The sequence below is a fragment of the Leucopleurus acutus genome (assembly GCF_964270905.1).
Source record: "Leucopleurus acutus genome assembly, chromosome: 19".
In the NCBI taxonomy this organism is placed as follows: Eukaryota; Metazoa; Chordata; class Mammalia; order Artiodactyla; family Delphinidae; genus Leucopleurus; species Leucopleurus acutus.
In genome coordinates, this window is record NC_139161.1 from 18,103,808 (window position 1) to 18,127,324 (window position 23,517).

At 44.4% G+C, this 23,517-nt stretch overlaps 1 protein-coding gene across 1 annotated transcript; it reads left to right on the forward strand.

The window, feature by feature from the left end:
* The first annotated feature begins 772 nt into the window (after positions 1-772).
* Positions 773-20,465, forward strand: LSM12 (LSM12 homolog). Its single transcript, XM_082860808.1, has 5 exons — positions 773-975; positions 2,830-2,963; positions 16,374-16,483; positions 17,898-18,024; positions 18,811-20,465. The coding sequence occupies exons 1-5, from the start codon at positions 852-854 to the stop codon at positions 18,901-18,903; spliced, it is 588 nt and encodes a 195-aa protein (XP_082716934.1). The 5' UTR covers positions 773-851; the 3' UTR covers positions 18,904-20,465.
* The last annotated feature ends 3,052 nt before the right edge of the window (positions 20,466-23,517 follow it).

A 23,517-nucleotide genomic window follows, 5' to 3' on the forward strand; every position in this document is an offset into this window, starting at 1 on the left:
GAGATGGGGAAGCATCTTGAGTTCCAACAGTGATGGGTGATCACGGAGGAACTACCATTTATTGAGGATCTACTACGTGCCATGCATTTGTACACATTATCTCATTATCTCCCGCTCCTCCTAACTACTCTGTGAGGTATTATCTAATATAGCATAGCAGTAAACAGCACCGCCTTTGGAAACAGGTAGACCGGATCCTTGCTAGTTGTGTGACCCCCCTGGACAAAGTTTAGTCTAAGACTTAGTTACTTCCTCTGTAAAATGAGGATATTGATTCCTACATCGAAGGGTTGCTGGATGCTCAACAGTGGTAATACAGAAGGAATAAAGAAAAGAATCAGGCTTAGTAATTTGCTCAAGGTCACATAACTCAGTGGAATTCCGATTCCGTTTTAGCTAACTCTACAGCCAATGTTCTTTCCACTACCACTTTGTAGTTAGGTGTAACCGTTTTGAGCAAGTTTAGTTAAGTCTTCTGGGCCTCGGATTCCTCATTTGTAAAATATAGAGTTCATTCATCAAACTCTTGTGTCAAGGTGTGCACATAAGGGAGACTGCAGTTCCCTCCTCCCTCCCCTTTTCATTCCACGTAGGTCATTTATCTTTAACTTCTAAAACGGACCTTGCAAGCCTGTTACAAACCGGGCGCAGCCGCACAAACGTAATTATTCACATTCCTCTTTATTTCCTCTTTTCTCCTCATCCACCTAGGCTCCCGCCCCACCCAGTCCAGGCCACGCCCTAGCGTGTGACGTCAGCACGCCCCGTGCGTCGCGGCGCGGCGCTCACTGGGGGCCCGGCTTTCGCCCGCTGCTGCCGCCGCCGCCGCCGGCCGCGGCTGCTCTCCCAAGATGGCGGCTCCTCCGGGCGAGTACTTCAGCGTTGGGAGCCAGGTGTCGTGCCGGACGTGCCAGGAGCAGCGGCTGCAGGGCGAGGTGGTAGCCTTCGACTACCAGTCCAAGATGCTGGCTTTAAGTATCCTTCCCTGCGCGGAGCCCGAGGCCGGGCCGGCGTGTATGTGCGGCGGTGGGGGGGCGGGGGACGACGGCGGTGGCTGGGGCCCTCTCCGGGCCTAGGGGCGACCGGCTACCGCGGCGCCCGGAGCGCATGCGCACGGCCCTGAGCTCCCCTCCCCCTCTCGTGGGTCCCTCGGTCCGCCTTGGGGACCCTTGTCTCCCACCCCTTGTGGGAGCTGGGCCCCGATCGAGGGTGGGTGGGTGGAGGGGGGCTTGACACGCTGATTGCTTTTCGGGGGGAACGCTAGGAGAGGGGACACAGTAATCCGGAGAGGGGTGGTCGTGGGAGGGGGCTGGTGATTGGAGCCCGGATGGGAGGGGGACGGGTAAAATCATGTGGGGAAGGGGTGTGTAGAGTAAGGAACTGCTAGTGAGTGGTACAAGGGTATGGAGTTCAGGAGGGGTTGTCCACTGATGGGATTTGGTCCAAGAAAGGGCGGTGGGGTGGTGACCAAATGGGCCTCGCCTGTTTGGGGGGAGAGTAACTGCAGGACAGAGTTTGTAGCAGAACTGGGGATAGGGGCTTGTTTTGCTGGTGCTTGTGTATGCGTGGTGCCGCTGGGGGCAGGGAGTGCTGAATTTTCGGCTTCTCAGTGATTTGGAAGTTGCTGTTTTGGGGATGTTTGTATTGGAAACCTGGTCTAGAGAGAGGACCACGTTTTTCAGGGGCTTATGTATGGACGTGTGGGTTACAGGTGAAAGAGTAAACTGTCTTCTCTTGTCAGCTCAGCACATGGAGTCCTGACTTCTCCATAGCAGTAGCCTTCCCTTTTGAATGTGTCAGTGTTTAACAGAATGGAAAAGGTGGTCTCTTTCTTTGGGGTGGAAGTGATTTCTGAATTACTCCAGGAAACTCAGTCGTGGAAATGGAATACTACCTGGTTGTAATAAATGTGCCACCCCTTCCCCTTTTATTTGAGCCACAGGTGGGTTTATTTGGATTTTTTTTTTTTTAAGTAATCTCTTATGGCACCTTTCAAAAGGAAGTTTCTTACTGAGTCTGCTGCTGCCTTTGACTGGCAAGTATTTTAATTCATTTAACTACTGGTTGTGGATTTGTAGCTTAGGAAGATGTCCTTTGAAACTAATTACAGCAAGAAGAATTGCAGGGTTTTTTTAATTTTTGTTTTTGTTTTTTGAACACAAGACTTCATACCTGGACCAAGTAAGACCTTTTACATTAGTGGTTTAGTTGGAAGGGTTTCGGAATGAAGAATTACTCTACCTTTATTTGACATACAGTATGCTTTTGAGAAATGGTTGGAGAATGAGTGAATGAGTGGGTGAGTGAATGAATGAATTAATGAATGAATGGGTTAGCTAGCTGGGTCACCTTGAGTGAGCTTCCTTTCCAGTGTTGTAGTTTTCCTGTGCAAAATGGGAAATCTCAACTCTGAAAAAGAGAAAAGAGCACTGTTTAGATATAGGGAGTATTATACCAAGAACAGAAAGTACTTGCTCTTCAGTGTGGTTCATTAGGTTCAAGACAAACAGTATACATAACGGCATTAAAACTGTATTAAGCCTCTTCATAAAACCGGTAAAGAGAAGGTGACAGAAACACTGTTGAGGCTTCCAATTTTGGATCGTGTTTGGCTTTGAAAAGCTTGAGATCTTTTGGTTATGGGGTTGTGCGGCAGGAAAGTGACAGGCAGAGATTTCCTGAGGAGAGGTGTGATTCTTGTGAGGCTCACTCTCTTGCTTGTGGCACACCTTTTACACAAGCCTTGGGTGAATTGTGTTTTCCATGCCCCTTTGGGATGTGTCAGTTCTCTGCTTGCCCCTATTTTCCTTAACTTTATTTTTTCACCAGAATGTCCCTCTTCCAGTGGAAAGCCCAACCACGCAGACATCTTGCTCATAAACTTACAGTATGTTTCAGAAGTGGAAATAATTAATGACCGAACAGAAACCCCTCCTCCCCTAGCTTCACTCAATGTTAGTAAGGTAAGGACTTGAGGGCAGTTCTGGTTCTCCAAAATGATGGGAAATTTGAGTCTCATTGACTCTTGGTGGTACATACATTGTCCATTGTTTGTTTTTCATTTTTTTCAGTGATTTACAATTGCTTGTTTTGATATATTTTTTAAAAAAATATATCAGTTTAACTTTTCTTTTTATTCCTGGGTATCTTCAGAAGATTTTAAGAAATGTCTTAATGCCCAAATAGAGAAATAGAGTTGAGAGCTGGCTTTTGTCCTTTGTGAAAGAGGGCTTCCCCGCCCCCCGCCCCCACAACCTGCAGTCCATGTGTGAACTTCCAGTGTTGGGAGGGTTGGGTAGGGGCGTTGCTTCTGAACCTCCTGAAATTGTGTATGTGTGCACATGAGAATATATGTTTCCTGGGTGAAGATTTGGAATATGTTTTTAGATTCTCAGAGGGATTAATGACCTACAAAAATTTGAAAACCACTGCCTTAGAGCTTTGTTTTTGTCTTTATGTTTGAATTTCGAGGTCTAACAAAATTAGAGTTTTAGGATATTTTAATCTTGGATGTACAAATTGGTCTCTGGGAACCCTCAAATAACTTTCCTGATTCTTTTGTTCTGTTAGCCAGAGTTCATGTTGATCAATAATAGTAATACCCCAAGCCCTGTTGTAGCCTTTGCTGTCCCCTGCACTGGGAACACCCTTTCAGAATGACTGGAGTCGTATCCATCAGGACTCAGTTTAATGGCACCTCTTTCAAGAAGTCTTCTCTGATCATTCGGGCTAAAGTGATTTGCCCCCATTCTCGCTTACAGTACCTTAGCCTTCAGAGATAAGGTGACATACCATTTACAGTCCAACCTGGGACATTTTCGAGAGTAAAGGGGTGGGTGGTGCTTTTGTTTTACACCAAGTATAGATTGGTGTGTCCTGGGCAAATTGCGACTTAAGGTTACCCTCTTCATAGCTTTTTTGTAATTATAATTGTATATCATTTGTTTACTTTTCTATCTAACCAAAATTTGTTTTGTGGGGATCGGAGCTATACCTGTTTTGTTCATCACTAAATATACAGAGCCTTGCACAGAGTAGGTGCTTCGTAAGTACTTGTTGAATGAGTAAGTTAGGCCTTCAATTTTCATAACTGTTGCCTTAAGTCTCTTGAGTTAGTGTGGTGGAAGTTTTTTTCCCTGTATATGAGTATTGTAATAATGTATATTCTCTTGCCTCTCTTGGGAATGTAGTGTGTTTGCTACAATTCAGCAAAGCAGGGAGACACTCAGGCAGCTGAAACAAAGGAGAGTGACTGAGGCCGGCAGAATGCAGTTACCTCAGATCTGGAGCTCCCTTCTTACTAGGTCCCAGGGAAGTGCCACACTTTTCTGTTTTACTGATGTCTGAGGACAGATTCAGAAGGGTCTTGGGTTTCATATTAAAGGCTGTTGCGCACAGAATGTCCCATTCTTAGACTTATAGATTTTTGGAACACTGGCTCAGTCCTCCTATTAAAGTATAGGTCGTCTTTGGATGATCTTCTGTTAGCAGAAGAGATTATTTATTTTATTTTTGGCTGCGTTGGGTCTTTGTTGCTGCGTGCGGGCTTTCTCTAGTTGTGGTGAACGGGGGCTACTCTTCATTGCGGTGCGCAGGCTTCTTGTTGCGGTGGCTTCTCTTGTTGCGGAGCACGGGCTCTAGGCGCACGGCTTCAGTAGTTGTGGCTCGTGGGCTCTAGAGCGCAGGCTCAGTAGTGGCGCGCGGGCTGTAGAGTACAGGCTCAGTAGTTATGGTGCTACGGCTTAGTGGCTCTGTGGCATGTGGGATCTTCCCGGACCAGGGCTCGAACCCGTGTCCCCTGCATTGGCAGGCGGATTCTTAACCACTGTGCCATCAGGGAAGTCCCCAGAAGAGATTTTAAAAGTTTCAAATAAAATAGTTTATGCCTGGTATGTTGAGGGTGAAAGGGGCTCTAAGTTATCCTTTAGTGTTTGTAGGGTATGAGAAGTTTGTCAACAACCTTTAGTGAGTAGTCGAGGAAAGGTTATCTGAAAGAGGGATGATTTTCTCAAATTTAAAAGATACAAGATTCTGCTCTTATGACCACCAAGTGCCACCATCTATCTGAGAGGGGCTGGAGTGGTGTGGGTGGGACTGTTAAGTGGGAGCTGTTGAGAAGCAATTCTTTTCTTACATTTGACTTCAAGTATAAATGGTTCTTGGTTATTAGTTTGCGGATTATCTTTGCCTTTAGGGTTTTGCTTTCTGCTGGTCAGTTGTCTACTGGCATTATTGTAAACTAGTTGTTTACCCACTCTTTCAAGAAAGCAGCCAGAAGTAATAGATTGTGGAATACCAGAAATCTTTACTTTTCTTACTTTGTGGCCTGCTAGCCAAGTCTTGAAAAAGGAGTCAGAAACTGAAGACTAAAATTAGGTTGGAGGGCTATCTTTGGGTTTCATTTATTCATTCTTCATTCGTAGAGTTGTTTATGAATAAGCTATATTGGTTTTCCCTTGAAACCAACCTTTGAGGATGCTTTGTGATTCTTCCTGAGGGCTCTTACTGTTACTGAAAACAGCTAATCTGGGCAACTACATGTTGCTTGAATGACATGAAAAGTTCATCTCATTTAAGAGCATGAGCTTGAGGTTTTTTTTTTTAGGATGGAGGATTGTTTAAGCATTTTAGAAGGGAACTAAAGTGCCTTGAAATCCCTGGAAGAAAACTGTTGATACTTGCAGTCTAGGGAGCACTACCTGTGTACTCCACTTGCAGTGGAGGATAACATCACATGATGGCTCATCTTGCTGACATAGTAAGTGCTGTGTTTAATTAAACGTGTTGATATAAACCGGATATTTACTCCGACCCAGCAGGAAATGGAATAGAAGGCCTTTTAAAGGAAATATTTAATTCCAGCCCAACTAGAGATGGTATGAACTAGCAATTCTTGGAGATGAGCTTGCTTAGTTTTTGGTTGGCACTTTCACTGCAGGCTAAGATGTCCTATGTCTGTCCACAGCAGTGAGATGTAGGAGGAAGCTTGGAAGACGACAGTGGGGTCGCAGAAGGTGGAAGTTTTGAATGTCATTTTATCTTCTCCACAGTAACATTGTACCCTGTAAAATTGTTTCGAATTTCCTGACTGTAAAAGTACAAAAGCACACCAAAGCCAATCATAAGTGAGGTTCAGGTTATTCACCATGTGGCTTATTAGTTTTCTGTCACGAGGAAGGTTTAAATCTTGCATGAGGATGAGAGCCCAGGGTCTGCATGGTAGGGTGAAGTAAAGTGTTTCTTAACAAGTTCCTTTGAGTTGAATCCACATTTTGTTCTCTGGGGATAGAGATTGCCCATGAGTTAGCAGTGCTCTCAGATGATTTGGGACATGTCAGTATTAACAGAGTTCTCTTCTATGTAGCATTTATCAAACATTTACTGAAAATTATTTTGTGCAAGGCATTGTGGTAAGCTCTGTTGGGGACCACACCTTACATTTTTCTAGAGCTTTACAGTTTACAAAGAGCTTTGACACATCTCGGTTCATTCTCAAAACCATGCTTTGTGATCTTTAGAGTGTATTCTTTTCCTTTTAGTTTAACAGATGGGAAGATAGGCTTATCAGTTTAAGTGACTTGTTCTAGGTTATATGGCAAGTAGTGTGGGAACTAGTATTTTTACATGCCACCCTCTGAACTAGTAATCGGTAGACATCTCGTTTAATCCTAACAATAGTTCTTACGGTGTGCGTACCATCACCATCTTACAGAAGAGTAAACTGAGTCTCAGAGAGGATGAGTCACTAGCTTAAGGTCATTCAACTAGTAAGTGATCGAGCTGGGATTTGAACTCAGGTCTAATGTTTTGATGGCAAAGTCCCATGTTTTTTCTGCTTCTGTGTGCATACCCAAGGAACTTATAGAGTAGGTTGATGACATGAAATGAGTATGCAGATATCTATAATCCTAAGTAATATTTCTGAGTAAAGAGAAACATCTGTGTTGTGTGGTCAGGAGCAGAATGGTCTAGTAGAAAGAACATTGGAACCAAGTGGATAAGTCGTTAAAGTCACTTCTCTGCCTCTTAACCTTGCTAAGCATCAGCTTTCTCACTATGGAGATGGGATCATGTTAGTGCCTATCTCATAGAGTTGTTTGGAGGATTAGGTCAAGTTGATCAGAGTTGGCAGATGTTAGTCCTATTCTCCCGCATTAGCTATGTGCAGCCAGTTGATGTTCCTTGAATTATGGTGTAGGAGCAGGATGGGGGGAGAGGGACAGTATGACAAAGGGAAGCAGCCAAGAACATTGGCACTGTTCCTATGTCAGTCTTTCCTGATACTGGATCTGACATTCACTCAGATATCAGAACTTGCCAACCCAAGACTGGGGAAAATCAAAATTATATTGGATACCTCTTGTTGTGACCAGAATTAACGTGAGTTTCCAGGGCAGTGTTATCAAGGGGCATAATTAAGTGAACTCTTGCCTGAGTACTGGAGGTTAGTGTGAGCAGTCACAGAACCTAAGAGGTTGTGCTTTCAACTCCTGAGACTCTTAGGAAAAAACTCACTGAGACAGCCAAGGCAAGTGTTAGGTATTCATTTGTTTGGATAAATGCCTCCAGTGCATCGAATGATATGTAAGTCTTCTTTTCACTTTGCTGATTTGGAGAAGACTTTCTGGAGGAGATGCTCGTATGTTGTGCAGGAGGCAGGAAAAGGGACAAAGCATGGAAAAGTGAACTCCACAGATAAGGCATCTACCTCCCTTACCAAACCACTGACTGATTGATCAGCCTGTTTTGAGTATTTATTACCCATTTGTACCTTACTAACCAGCAGTGAGTGATTAAATGGAAGAAGAACCAGGAAGAAGAGATTCAAAGAGCTTTTCATCAGCACCTGGTAGTGAAGAATGAGTTTGCTGCCTTTGGATAAAAATGATACTTGGGAGATTGGTCTGGGAGTGGAAGGGCCTGGGAAGGCTGAGAAAATGGAAGAGTCACAAAGTTCACTTTTGAAAGGAACTGACGTCATTGCTTACCTTTAGGTATGATGTCACACAGGGAAGAACTGACTTGGTTTTTGTTTTGATTTCTAACCAGCTTGAAAGCTAAGATTTAGCATAACCTTACGGCTTTTTGTTGATGTGAGGGATAATCCTCAAGTGTGAGAAAATTCCTGGGGTCGTTGGTAGCTACTGCATTGTGGCCTGTGTTCATGGACGTATCCTGTTAGCTGAGACCTTGACCATATCTTGACCCTAATGTGTTGAGGTATGGAGTTATCACCAAGTAGAGTCAGACGACTTGACCACCCTATGTTTAGCTATGTATATATTAGTAAAAGGTAGAATGTGTTCATATTGTGAAAGTGGAAGGAAAATAACTTGTCTAGGGAAGGCAAGACTTTTTTGTCAGATAAAATTTTTCTGGCTTCTAGAAGCTACGTGTAACCTACTGGCTCACTTGATTAAAATATGTTGTCAAGGCCACAGTCCCAGGTTAGAGTCCACCAGTAAGTTTTGCACCTGACTCTGAGCAGACAGCTGCTTCCTCACAGAAGTGTCATGAAGATGCAAGCAAGTGTGGGGTGAAGAGGAAGAACCCATCATTGCTGAGTAACAGGGACACAGTAAGTAGTGAGTGGTGTGAGCTGAAGTCAGAGAGGTAGGTGATTGACTGCCATTTTAAAAATCACTAACCTTTGAAAGAGGTCACATTTGGTGGCATTAAAACATTGGGGTCAACCTGATAACTATAATAGGGGGTGCGGCGTTCCAGGCTACAGCTCATGACTCACTTCAGGCTGTAGTGCATGGCAGCCAGCTGACTTGGTGGAGCCGTCCTCAGGTCAAGAGTTTGGTTCTGAAGGGGGCTTTCCTGACATCACAGGGGTGTGGGGAGAATCGTCTACGTGAAAAGACAGATTGCTCGGCCCAGGTGACTGGCAGAGACGTGCCATAGGTGTGTTGTTCCAGCCACCCCTGCATTCTATCTCTTTGACACAGAGACGATTCAAAATAAGCACTTTACTGATAGCTCAGTGGTAGTATCTCTTACAGTGTTAAGAAAGGGGCATTCTAACTGGTTTAATTTTCCTGGCAGAGACCAGGCTTGGGGGGAAGAAAAAAACAAGTGGTGCAGTCAAGTTCTAGCATTGGAATTTAAGGCTAGCTTAGATAAATACCAGAAACTACCCTGGAGAGTGAAGCAAATTGTACATGAACTAGAAAGTTAAAGGATCTATATACCATGCCAAAAGCTAACAGTATAGTGTGGTAGAATGTGGGGAGTTTGCAGAACTGGGTTCTTTTCACAGCTGGGCTGCTAGTGAATTGTTGTATGACTGTGTGTTAGCCACTCAACCATTGGGAACTGTTCTGTGAATCTCTTAATAGTCAAGGTTTCTTTTCCTTTGATCTGACTTCCCTCTCTCTCCCCCTCCCTTCCTGGTGCTGGGAATGTCAGGATGATTAAGATACTGCTTTTGCCCTCAAAAATCTCATGTTTGGGAGTGGTGAGAGACAGCAGCATTTAACTTTTTGCAGGGGGGCAGCAAACCTTTTCTGTAAAGGGCCCAATAGTAAATATTTTAGGCTTTGTGGGCTATACATTGTCTGTCACAACTATCAACTTTGCCTTTGCTGCAAAAGCAGCCGTGGGTGATATGTAAACAAATGGTCATGGTCGTTCCAATAAAACTTAACTAAAACAGGTGGTTGTCTGAATTTGGCCCACAGGCTGTAGTTTGCCAATCCTTGGCTTAGAGTAGTGAACATTTTAGGAAAGCCTTCTCAGATGTAACAGTGGAGTAGGGTCTTGAAGAATAAATCACAATTCATTAGGTAAAGGGAGGGAAGTTAAATGGAATCAAGCTGACTTGGATTGACTTCAGTTTGTCCATCTTTGCAATTTTAAAAACTTTTGCTGTTCTGTCAGTGAGCTAAACTGGTGGCAGTTCTTAGAAATTAAGGAAGGGACTAGTTAAGTGCCAGTATTGGTGTTAGATGTGTATCTTACTGAACCCCAATAACAACCCTTTAGGACGGGCCCCCATGAATGGACTAAGGCTCAAGAGAGGTTATGCATCTTGCTCAGATTCATGTAGCTAGGGAGTGGTAGGTAGGGGTTTGATCTGGAATCTCTTTTGTTTGGGGTGGGGTGGCAAGGGGGTGGCTTTTCATTTTTACTTTTCTTTTTCTGCCCTCTTCAGAGCCCAGGAAACGACAGCACTTGGTTCTTTCACTATCTCTGAATAAAATCAACTCTTTATTCTATAAGCAAAGCCCCCATTTTGGCACATAAAGTGCATTTTCCAACTTACTATTCCAGTTATATTTTGGAATTTATTCTGTTAAGGATTTATAGCCTCTCTAGCAGCTTTTACAGAAAGCAGAAGAGAGAGAGCCCTGAGCTCATTGGCTAAAGGAAGGTTGGATTATATGAATTTTTTTGAAATAACCCACAAGTCACCTTCTCTGTGCTAATAATAATGATGTTATTATAATAATAATGTTAACAGCTAATATTTGTACAGTGCTTTACAACTCACCTAGTGCTTTCACCCATGTTATCTCCCTTAATCCTCACGGCCATGTGTGAGATGGCTAATTTGAGCGTGTACTCTCACAGATAGGTTGCTGAGGTCAAATTTCAGTTTATATCTGCGCCAGTTTTTTTTCCTGGCAGAGTCCTGTGGAGGTTCCACAGCAGTGCTGGTGTCAGGGTCTTGGGACTAGGAAGTTACTCTGTTGGTGTCCAGGAGGTTTAGCTGTCTTTTGTAGCTATGAATAGTGTTTGTTGACATAATTACAAATAACTAAGAAAAACTATTGACTTTGCTGGCAACTAGTTTTTATTCTAAGCCAGGTGAAGTATAAAACTTTGCTTATAGCGTGTACTGACTGACTTGAGGCTGGCCTGTATTGTACGACAACAATATGGTGGTCAGAGCCTGGAGACTGAGGTGGCACTGTGGCCCCTGGATTTGCAAGGGTGTTTTTCCTTTTTTTTTTTAAAACATCTTTATTGGAGTTTAATTGCTGCACGGTGTTTTTCATCAGAGCTCAACACTCTCAATGTACCTTAACTTTCTAGTGCAGAAGACTTGCTTGACTTACCTTCTCTAGTCTTGGCACATCAGAAAATGATGGGTTCAGGGAATGCCCATTATTATCGGCCTGAAATGCTTTCTCACATAGGATCTGTTTTCTTAAATGCATTCCTATGAATTACCTTCAACCAAAGAAATAAAGGATGTCCTTGAGGTTTAGGGTGAGACTGGGACCCTTTTCAGAAAACAGAGGCCCTTCATTAAAAGGCAGACAATTGTGTTCTGTACAGAGGACATTGATGGAAATGTCAGAATTCACTGATAAAAAGAAGATGACAGCTGAGGCTTAAAATGTTTTCTCTTTTATAAAAGATTTTCTTTTACATTCAAATTTATAAGTGTATTTTCAACATTTCTCTTAGGTGGAACTATTTGAGTATAGTGCAGAGTTCAGAATGCAAGCTCTGGAGTCAGACTGTCTGGGTTCAAATCCAGACTCTCCCACTTGTGACTTGGTAAACTTGGGCAAGTCCATCTGTTAAGTTGGAGTAATTTTAGTCCCTATTTCACAGAATTGTTGGGAAGATTAAACATTTAATACATGTAAAGCGTGTTGTTCCGTGCATTGCGTGGAGTAATTTCTCACTCAACAAATTAGCACTTAGGATTTTAGTGTTCACTGCCAGGCCTCTTGGACTCTACTGTTCCCCTGTTTGATTCAGTGTTTTGGTTCATTGTTATGTATTCTGGGACATGACTTCAAGCAGGGTTCTCTATTTGAGTTCCCAGCTATCTGAGGTTGTAAAGAACAGTATTTTTTTAGAAACTTTCAGACAGGAGCTTTCAGCCAGGGAGCAGGAAGACTTGGGGATATTGATAGTTGGAAGAAATATATATATATATATTTTAAAATAACTTTATTTAATGAATCTCATATTGATGAATATTTGGGTTATTTTGGGGTTTTCATATTATTCATCTATCTCAGGTTACTTTTTAAAAAATTTATTTATATTATGTATTTATTTTTGGTTGCGTTGGGTGTTCGCTGCTGTGCGCGGGCTTTCTCTAGTTGCAGCGAGTGGGGGCCGCTCCTCGTTGCTGTGCCTGGGCTTCTCAGTGCAGTGGCTTCTCTTGCTGCGGAGCACGGGCTCTAGGAATGCGGGTTCAGTAGTTGTGGCTCACGGGCTCTAGAGCACAGGCTCAGTAGTTGTGACGCACGGGCTTAGTGGCTCTGCGGCATGTGGGATCTTCCCGGACCAGGGCTCGAACCCGTGTCCCCTGCATTGGCAGGCGAATTCTTAACCACTGCGCCACCAGGGAAGCCCCAGAAGAAATATTTTTGAGCCTTCTTGTTGCTAGCCAAGAATGAGGGCTTTCCAGGAGTGGACCCCAGAATTGAAACAGCAGGAGCAAGCGTGGGCCCTTAAGATGACAGTGGTTCTTGGCTGCTTTGGTCTGCCGTCCCTCAGCCTCCATCAGGCCTTGCAGGCAGCACTGCCAGTTCTGGGCAGCAGCTGCAGTGCTTCCTAACCCCTCAGTGAGGGCAGCTGGTTGGAAGGCCCGAATACAGAGGGAAGACAAACCAAGAGTGGCTCAGTGGAGTCAGTAGGTCACATCCAGCAGGTTCCTCTCTGCACTTTGCTTCCCTTGTTGGATCAGCTGTCACAGCCTGTTAAATACTTGCAGTAGGAATCCCTCTGGATTCCTCACAGCACCTGTGCTTTCCTGGTCTGGGTATGTGGAAATAAGATGGCCCAGCTGGTTACCAAGTAACAAGATGAGGTTATAACAAGATGCTTGGATTATGTTGTTGTGGCTGCTTCCTCTTCTCCATGTCACTGAGTGCAGGAGGAGGGATGTGTTGCCGCTGTTCACTGATTCACTCACTCGAGGGTTACCCAGCAGCGGGCATGACTAGAAGCCTTTTAATATTGATGTGCTTTGGAGTCACGTTCATGCACTTTTCTTTGTTTTGCCCACATCAAGATGCTATATATAAAATGGCCAAGAGAGGAAGAACTGGTTAGTAGACAAGGAATGAATGTTTTCTCTGGGAATTGTGCAAAATAAAAGGAGGGGTAGATAAATGCAGGTTGTCTTGTGCAGTTATTTCAATTAGGTCACATGTACATTAGTAACATGTATTTGTAGGTTTGTGCTTCTCAGTTTGCCTGAACCCAGTGTATTCTTAAAGTTGGTGCCTTTAACATTCTTTATGATTCTAACCGGTTAGTGCTTCAGTTTTGATTGGAAGAGAGGCCAGCAGTTAGCATGCTTGCATTGAAAATGAATGTAGTATGGTGATAGTTACTGAATTTAAAAACTGCAGTCCTGAAGTCCCTCCGAAGCCTAAAAGGCACACCCTACACCTTCTCTATTGGGGACAGCTTTTATTGGTTCTGTCTGGCGATTTGACAGTAACCATAAACTTATGAACTTGGAGTAACTGGACCGTTTATAGATATGCATTAGTTTACAAAAATATGATGTGGGGAAATGTAGAGCTACAGCTAACTTGAGGGTAGAGTGATAGTCACTTGCTTTACAAAAGGAGGCTTATCCACGTTTGTTATGGGTTTTCAGGAACATGTGTGAAAAGAGCAGGGTAATCTCCCTTCCCTTCTCACCCGAGTTTTGGGAAGAAACATTTCTAGATTCTTTTTGTGAAGGTAATCTTCCTCCTGCCTAATTGATGCAGTTCTCTGTGGCAGAAATTTACCCCATTTATACAGCTTCTTAGTGAAAGCAGATCTGTGTAGCTGAATATTAGGTTTAAGCATTTTCAGATAGCCATGAAAATAGTTCATAAACTGGCAGCTGGAGGCTTCAGGGTTTGCTGTGAATCCAAATCCCCAAAGCACAATTGCAGGTACAGGTAGAGTAGTTGAGGATATTGGGGCAAATTGAAATAGTCAGCTTACACTGACTTCTGACTTTTCCAAGGCTCTCCCTTGTATCATTTAGCATTTGGGATCAGTCTGCACTATGGGTTGAGATGGAGAGTCATCTAGTCCATTCTCCTTTGCTTTCAGACCCTTTAGAAGAGATTGTACAACAGGTATTTGGCGGAGGTCGGCGGTGGGAGTGGCTAGGGCGTATTTTGAAATCATTGTTCTATAACCATTGTGTTGATTTGACTCAGGCTGTCTAAACAAGTCACTTGTGGCTGAGATTTATATCCATTTTACTCTGCCTCTGGCAGAAATTCAAAACTGGTTCTTCTTCCAGCCTTCCTGCCCCTCCCCAACCCCAGCTTAATTTGTCAGTTCCATTCTTAAATATTCTGCATGGATGCCTGCTTTTCCTGAGCCAACTCTTGTCTTCCTGACAAGGGTGCTGTTACTATCTAGGCAACACAAGCTTTATAGAAGCAGCTTTGTCTGACCCAACACTGGGAGATGTTTTTGGTCTTCAGGGATAAATATTTTTTAAAAGACCTCAAAGTGAGACCCTTCTGCCTGCTCATGGGGTAGACATCTGCCTGACCACTAGCCACTTCTCAGGAGCTCTGCAGGAGCTTGGTTAATCCAAGGGAGCTCTGCTTCCCTCCAGTTTTCCTTTCTTTCCTTGGAGACTTCAGATTTTCTTCAGGATTGTTTGGAAAGTGAGACTCAAGGAAACTCCTTGTTACTAGGGTTTTCTTGGTGACCAAGTAAGCTTTGCTTGTTGCTGCTTAAAACACACCCCTAGCAGTTCTCGTTCCATAGAAACTGAGTGCTTTCAAGCCACGAGGCTTCCTTGCTGCAGTTGGGATTGCCAGTGCTCAGGGGAGTCAGCCCTGTGCATTTCCTTCTCTGTAAAGTTGGAGCCTGGTGGGACCACAATGGCAGAACCTGGCTTGAAAGATCATTTATTTACTGCTGCTGTATTTGTCTCTTTCCATGTCCTGGGGACCAAATGAAAAGGGAGCTCTGGCTTTAAATCACTGCAGAGTTTTGGCCTTTCTTCCCGCTTTTACCTAGGGAGTCCGAAGTGACAGCATGTATGAGCTGTGCTCATACCCCCTCCTCCCTCAGACAGTCCTTGAAACTCAGGGGCAGTTGAGACTCCTCAGTTACCCTAACCTGATTGAAGGCCTCCTTTTCTCTTCTTCATAGTCAAACCCACACTTAAGAAAGTGCTTCATTTTACCAACAGTTAGACACTTTGCTTATTTTTCCCGCTGTAGAACTATGTTTGGCTTATGGTTTGAAAGGTCACTGTTAAAGCAGAATATGAATGTTTAAGAATTCCAAGCATCTAGGTACTTTGGGAATGTGCTGGAGGTATGATCTCTCTTTGCATTTAAGGAGCTGGTATTTGGGGACAGGTTGGGTGTTCTCATGTGTATGTTTGTGCATATCTCTTTAGTATGCTGCAGCATCAGTATACTAAGTATATGTTCTTGTTCATGGATCTGAAAATCTCCAAGTCATTTGTTTGACTTTCAGATGCATTATCTGCCTCTCGTGTAAACCATCAGTGTATTTGTTTTGGCTTCCACTCGAATTTGTACTTCTGTAGTCTAGCAACCAATAGTGTGGGTTGGGGACCAGAAATGTATTAGAGGGGCAGTAGGGATAGACAGGATACCCACCCCTGCTGGGAGCGATTTACTAGATTTGAGTAGACCTACTAGATTTTACTACAATTCTTGATCAGTTTATGGTTGTTCCACTAGAGGGCAGTTAAGGAACAGACACGCGGTAGAATGCAGACCATTCCTTTTTTTTAAAGAGCATGGTATCTACAGCCCAAGTCGGTGGACGGTGGATGGTATCCACGGTTAGGTTTCCTGGAGTCCTGGCTCCCTATGTGAGTACAGATAATGGTACTAGAATGCTTGAGTCTTTAGAACTTCAAATCCTGGTCTTTGAAGGTGTGGTAGACATTTATTTCTAAACCTGAGGCTCTAGCGCAGTAGCTGATAAAAATTCTTAATTCTTTCCTTTCGTAGAAATGTATGCATTACCTTTTATGTCTGACCATCACTTTCCATCAGGTAGGGCCCCCCCCGCCCCCCAGTCATACTCTATAACCTTGTCCTGCTCTGTTTTCTTCCTAGCACTTAGCCCTGTCTGAAGTTATCTTGTTTGTTTTTGTTTATAGTCGGTCTCCCCTGCCCCCTTCTGTGCTGTATCTCTAGCTTAGTGCAGTGAATGTCTGGCACAAGGTAGGCATTCAGTAAGTACTGGAAGGAACGCATGTTTGCCAGGAATAGCAGAAACTGTTGAGGTATATTGTGTGTGTTTTTGTTTGTTTCACTTTTGATCTCTGAGAAAACTGAATCTACCCAAATCAGTCTTTTCCAGCACCTTTTCCTCAACTTAGGTCCTGAAGGAAGGATGAAGGTGAACGCTTTTCTGAGTCTCTTTCCTTTCCCCCACCCTAGCTTGCCAGCAAAGCACGGACAGAGAAGGAGGAGAAGCTGAGCCAGGCCTATGCAATCAGCGCTGGTGTCTCCCTAGAGGGCCAGCAGCTCTTCCAGACCATACACAAGACGTGAGTTGGGGGGAGCATAGGGGTCCCTTGCCCCGGGGGTGATGCTGCCTGGCTGTGCTGTCTGGTGGATGATTTTGGGGTAGTTGTGTTTATGAATGTCACAAGGGAAGCTGGGTAGTGTGTTAGCAGTACCTCGGCTTCCAGGGGTGCGGCGCTTGTTGCCTTTCTATATGGCAGAATGGTGTAATCTCCAACAAGTTGTCTGCTCTGGGCTTCAGTTTCTTCATCTGTAGAACTTAGTTTTGGATTAGAGTATCCCTAAGGGTCCCTTCCAGACCTAGTATTCCATAATTTAGAACTAGTGATTTCTTTCTCTTTTATTATTTTGATCTTGTACCTTTCTCTAAAAGCTGACGCAGTTTTATTAAGGGAAAGTTATATCTGTCTCCCTCTTCCCAATTATATATTGGGGTGAACATAGGGAGTTAGGGAGAGCAGAAGGCCACCTTATTACCACCTCATAAAAGACATTTTGTCACAGCAGAAGTCATTTGACTCTCCACTAGCTTCCCTAGCTGCTGAAAAACGGAAACATTTGACACTCCCCCTTCCTCCTGCTGCCTTCTGTTACCCTATTTAACCACCTGAGTCTGGTGCACAGATGGTAGCTGGCATCAGAGCTGTTTGAGGCCATGGTGTGAGTATCTAAGCATTTACAGGTATGTGAAGGAACTCTCTTAGCAGTGGCAGCTGCCCTAGGTTCCCCCAAGTGTGAACTGGGATGGATTTTCCCAGTCTGGCAAGTTACCCAGCTGTCTGATAATTGGGAAGGGCCAGTTTGAGGAGCAGCTATCATTTCGGGTGGTGGGGAGCAGAGTACAGATTGCAATAAGATGGGGAGTTTGTTCTGTCTTTTTAAAGGTACCATTTCCCCCTAGGCCAAAGGTTGGCAAACTGCAGCCAGTGGGCCAGATCTACTCATTTGTTTATGTATCATCTGTGACTGCTTTTGAGGTACAGCAGCAGAGTAGTTGTGACAGAGATTGTATGGCCTGCAAAGCCAGAAATACTTGCTGTCCGACCCTTTACAGAAAAAATTTGCCAACCCCTGCCCTAGGCTGCTATTTAAATTGAATCTAGTGGCCTGAGCCTAGCTATTTATTTGTAAGTCAAATTAGTTTGGACTTCTGAGGCTGCCACCAAGTTTTCTGCGGTTTTTCAGGTCCCTAATGCTTCTTAACTCTTCTGGACCATCCTTGGAATAAGTGTGCATTGGTTTCATTGCTTTTCCTAGCCAGTGGTGCCCAGGAAATGTTTCTTGGCTACTTCTCCCTGTGGGCTGATGGCAACCAGTTGTTGGCTGAGTGGTGAGCTAGGAACTTGGGGTTAGCTTTCTGGAGTTATTTATTCATCAGGCAGGAGGTGTGGGATGCCCCGCAAGAGGTAACTTTCACCTGCTCTCTTCTCCTTCCAGCATTAAAGACTGTAAATGGCAAGAAAAAAACATCGTAGTCATGGAAGAAGTTGTTATTACACCCCCATATCAAGTGGAAAACTGTAAAGGCAAAGAGGGGAGTGCACTGAGCCATGTACGCAAAATAGTAAGTAAAGAAGCCGTGAAACCTTAGGGAGAGGGTGATTCCTCAGCCTTCTCCCCCCGCCAGCCTCAGGGCAAGACATTATGCCACAGTCCCTGCCCCTTTTGACACAGCCAGCCTGCGAGCAGCCCTGCCTGATCACCCTGCCTCCCGGCACCATGGTGCTCTGCAGCCATGGCTTGGACACTTGGAGGGTGTGGAACCACTGGGCGGTGCAGAATAAAGCGAGTGGTCAACCCTGTGTCCTCTGCAGTGTGGCTTTTTGGAATTATCCAGACCATCCCATGATATTGCGTCTGAACCCAGGCAGGGTTCTTCTCGAGAAGGGCTGGTTGGTGCACATCAGTGGCTGTTGGAGTCTGTGACCCTTCATGTGTCATCTGACTTTCTAGATTGAGTTGCAGCATTTGTAAAAACAAACTGAGCATTGAGAGACCAACATTGTTTATGTAAAAAGTTTTAAGACTGTAATTCCCCACCAGCTTTTCATTCTGCACTTGTGTAAGGAGGGGAGAGGGAGTTTGGGTCATAATAATCTCCCTTCATACTCTACTTTATAGATTCCCCTTCTTTTAGACAGTCTTAGCTGAAGCTGCAAAAAAATGTGGCTGAAACAAGAGGATCCCCCCAGCTATCTTGTCGGGAAGGCCAACAGACAGCAGGGGCAAAGGTGCTGAATAACCCACGAGCTAGACAGCCAGGACGGGCTGTTGACGTCTAGAGTGAACTGTTCGGGAGGCCTTGTGTGCCCATCTCTTTTTCTGATCTAGGCTGACTGGTCTCTTTCAGGTTGAAAAACATTTTAGAGACGTGGAAAGCCAAAAGATACTGCAGCGTTCACAAGCCCAGCAACCACAGAAGGAGGCTGCCCTGTCATCCTGAGTCCACACATACAGAGGACTCTTCCAGCATCCAGCCAAGGAGGCGATGGTGGTGGCTTCAGCGGAGGCAGGCCGGGGGAGGGAAGGGATTCCATATTTCCTGTTGGCTCTTGTCAACAAAGGGTCAGCATTTCCAAATCTTAGACTTGAACAAACAAAACACCCAACAGAAAAGAACAAGAGAATAATTTAAAAGTTGAATCATTACTTGACTAACAGACTTCGGTCCACCATGTCCTTTTCACAGCCCCCTTCTGGAACAGTCACCTTGTTAATTTTATTTTTGAAAATTCCTTTCCTGCTCTGCCCTTTCACCTCTGACTTTCCTTTCCCAGTCTGTCTCTGCCATTCTGTTTTTATAAGTGGCTACACTTGCCTTCTGAGTGATTGAAAGAAACTTTTACATCTTCTCTTCCAAAATAAAAGTAACAAGCTGACTGTGATACTTAAGTTGAGACTAGAGCAGCAGACAGAGGTCTCACTTTAAATTTTTTTTTTGTTTTGTTTTGTTTTGTTTTTCTTTTTTTGCACAGGGCATGGCTTGAATTAGTTTTATTTTTCTTAACTTTAAATATATATATGAAAATATATATTAAAATGTTCTCTAAATATTTTCTGCTTCTTGCAGGTCTCTTTTTACTAGATCATGGCCACTCTTCCCACCTCATCCCTCTGAAAATAAAAGTGTATTGTCCTCCCCACCACCCATAGCCAGGCAACTAACTTGACTTAGTTCACAGCAAGAATCTCCTGCAGCACTTTGTAGAGCCAGTGTATGCAGATGGGATCTGGCTTTGAGGGTTCCTGGTAGCTTTTTAGTCTTTTAACTGTATGTGTACCAGTCTCCCATTTGGCAAAAACCTCAGGATTCTCCCTCTGCCTTTGTCTTACTTCACGGTACTAGAAGAACTTCCTCACCACTCTCCTGTCTCCTAGATGGGAGCGTCCACTGCCCTTTCTCCTGTGCCCTCTGCAGGAAGAACTGTTTTGCACGGCACATCTCAGCTCCTTCTCGAAGGATGGTTTTCTTTCATGAGAAACCTGGAGTCTGCCTGTTCCGACCTCTCTTTAAGTCTGTATCCAGAGCCACTAGCCCAGGAGAAAGCTTGGGTGACCTATCATTTCTCTTCTGCCAACCTCCTGCTCTTATGCCCTTCCCTACCCCCCCTTAAGTTTTACAAGCTTATGACAGTTTGTATGTGCTCAGCCGATGGGCAGAAAACCTGGGAAGAATTTCTGGACTTCAGCCCACCGGTTTGTCTGGTTTGACTAACCTGCTGAGAGTTAGACTGGCACCCGTTGCCCCTGCGCTTGCAAGGCGGTCCAGTGGGTAGAGTGTACCACCATCTGAATATCAGGCACCGTGGCGTGGGAGGTGGGTGATGCTCATGTGACTGGCTAGAGCTTTGGGGGTGGGGTGGGGGTTAACTACTATTGCTTTGGCCATGATCTCTTTCCCCTTCCTTTTTTTTTTAATTAAATAAATGGATCAAAATTAAATAATTCAAGCCCTGCCTTCAAAATGAAATTTTTTTTTTTAGTATTGTTTAGCAAAAACAATAAAACCCAAATTTTTTTAACCATCACTCATGTCTCGGGTTTGTGCGTGCTCTAGAGGCCCCAGAGGGAGGGGTCTGAGGATGTGTGTGTTTGGTTTAAGCTTTCCCTTTAAACTCTCTGGCTTCCTACTCTTTACCCTCTCTCCTTCTACCACTGAGAACTCATCTAGAAAACAGTGCCAGGTGTATAAGTTAAGAAGGGGATCCAGGGTTGGGAGCTGCATGTAAGTGGAGTAGAGGAAATAAAGGGGGTGGGTACATACATGAGACCATTTGTTACAGGACTGGTTGGAGGAAAAATGAGAGAAGACTGAGAAGTATACTTTCATATCACCTGCCATTGGCCAAAACTTGATTTAAAGTACCAAGCCTTTGATTTAGTCCGCATGGAAATGTAGACTTCTGGAGAAGATAAAAGAGGGAGAAGAGAGGCGCCCTTGCAAGGTCTAGAAAACCTGAGAGATGCGATTAAAGAAGTGAACGTGGTTCATGGGAAATGGCAATCCTGGAAGGAAGCTCTGTGTCACGTGTCCCACATCATCACTTTCTCCCCATTGGTCTCTAGGTCTGTGAATGGGAGACAGTGGGTACCAACTGTTTCTGGTAGGAAGCACTTTTGACTCTTTGGTTTTATTTCATGAAATGATGTGGGGGAACTTTGAGCAATTCAAGAGGTGGAGTTAGTATGGTGGGAAAGACATGCAGTGTGGAAGGAAGAACAAAGGCTTTGGAGACATAAATAGTTAGCTTCAAATTCTCACACTTCCATTTCCTCCGTTTGTGACTGTGGATAAGTCATTTTATTTGTCCAAGCTTTAGTTTCCTCACCTGTAAACATGAAACTAATGCTCGTCTCCTAGAACTGATGTGAAGGGTTAAATAAGGTATTTAAAATGCTTAATACTTAGAAGGTACTCTGTAAATGTTAGTATACATGTTAGCTTGGTCCTGGGGTTGTTAAATCTGGAGATGAGATTGAATTACCTGGTTTTCAGAAGCTCCAGCTTTGTTTTAGAAGTCTTTGTTTAGATGCCATTTTAAGTGAGGCTAATATGTAAAACATTTGGGCAGAGATAGGGGGCCTCGGAGCCCTGCCCTCTCAGTCTCTTACAGATCTCATCCCTACCTCTTCCCTGAAGTCTCTGAGAAGTTTCTTTGATTATAATTTGAAAACCACTCATTTTACAGAAGGTGAGTGGGTTCCACCAGGGCTAAGTGACTTGTTTAGAAACTGCCGCTGCCCACAGTGGCAGCGCTGGAACAAACGCCAGGCTTTATGCACTTGTGGGCTCCTAGTGCTTCCCTGTGACTTTACGAACTGATGGTATGTGTATTGTTCACTTTGTTAGCCAGGTTTGGGGTGGAACACAGAGGAGCTTGGTGAGAGGGGCAGGAGTTGTGCCCTGGATGGAAAGAACATTGAACTATTGAATGTGGTGCAGGGGGCTTGCATCTATGGTGGAACACGTACAGGGGGTTTTGCAGTGTTTCCTTAGTTTTGAGGCATTCTCCTTTCTCCTGAAACACACATACCTTTACACCCCAGCACCCCGTCACCACCACACTACCACATACATGCCTTTGGGTTTACTGCTATTTAGAGCGTCTGGTCAGTATGGTAAAACAGCCTTACCACGGTGAGTTGATACTGAATCTGTGCTGTTGTAAGTCTGAACAGCTCATTGCTGATTTATGTTTGGTGTATTGAATATTGCTCAAGCACTTCAATATTAGTTAAGGGGCTGCAGCCTAGGAACCACTGATTCATGGTAAAGGCTCCTTGACATTTTTTTAAAAATAATTAATTTTATTTATTTATTTTTGGCTGAGTTGGGTCCTTGTTGCTGGGCGTGGGCCCTCTCCAGCTGCGGCGAGCGGGGGCCACTCCTCATTGCGGTGTACGGGCTTCTCATTGCGGTGGCCTCCCGTTGCGGAGCATGGGCTCTAGGCGTGCGGGCTTCAGTAGTTGTGGCTCGCAGGCTCCAGAGCGCAGGCTCAGCAGCTGTGGTGCACGGGCTTAGTTGCTCTGCGGCATGTGGGATCCTCCTGGACTAGGGCTCGAACCCGCGTCCCCTGCATTGGCAGGCAGATTCCCAACCACTGTGCCACCAGGGAAGCCCTCCTTGACATTTTTGAAGGTAAGAGTGTGTGTGTCAAAAATCTGTTTTCCCATAAGACATACTGGTAAAGGAAGATGTAGAGGGCTTTCAGTCACGCACAGAAATAGAATCTACTGTCCTGCTGATGTGGAGGATACTGAGAATGTGTAATACTAGAAGCTTAGAAGCTGCATTGTACGGGATGTGTTGTGGGGACAGGCTGGGGACAAGAGTTTGGGAACTGGGATTGGTCATCTGGGTTGGAGGATAGTCATTGTTTACGTGGCAGATTTGCTTTCCCATCCCTGCTGGAGGCCGCCGGTGCCAGAACGTTCCCCTTTAAGAAACGTGAAATCGTCATGTACTGCCTAGACTTCAGGGATTTAACATAACGGCATGAAGTACTTTACAGGTGAAAAATGGGTGCTGTTGGGCTGCCATCCACTGGTGATAGACTGCTGCTGGGCAGTGAAGTTTCAGAATGGGTTTGTTCTTCATTATAAAAGCCTTACATGGCTTGTTACGGGAAAATGAGAAAGCAAGGCAAATATTTTCCATCTACCACCCCCAAAACATTATTGACATCTTTCATATCCTCTAGATGTTAACACCCTTCTCCCTGACCCTTGCATTTCTGAAAATGCAGCGTGCTTCACCATGTCAAAAGAAACTTGCCCACCAGTTCACTCATCCCCAGCCCACAGAGTGCACTCTTTAATCAGTTGGCACCTTAGAACTGATACATGTAAAAGGTATGGGGGCTAGGTGATCTCTAAGATTACTTCCAAGCTCAATAATCTGTTCTATTTTATTTTATCTTCTCTGTCTTTTCCTACAATATCTTGCTTCAGTGCCACCTGTGAAGCCATCTTTGACAGTGAAAATGGAAAGGGGTTCCTACAATTTGTTTATATCACTCATACCGTGTGGCATGTATAACCTGCATTATAGTTATTT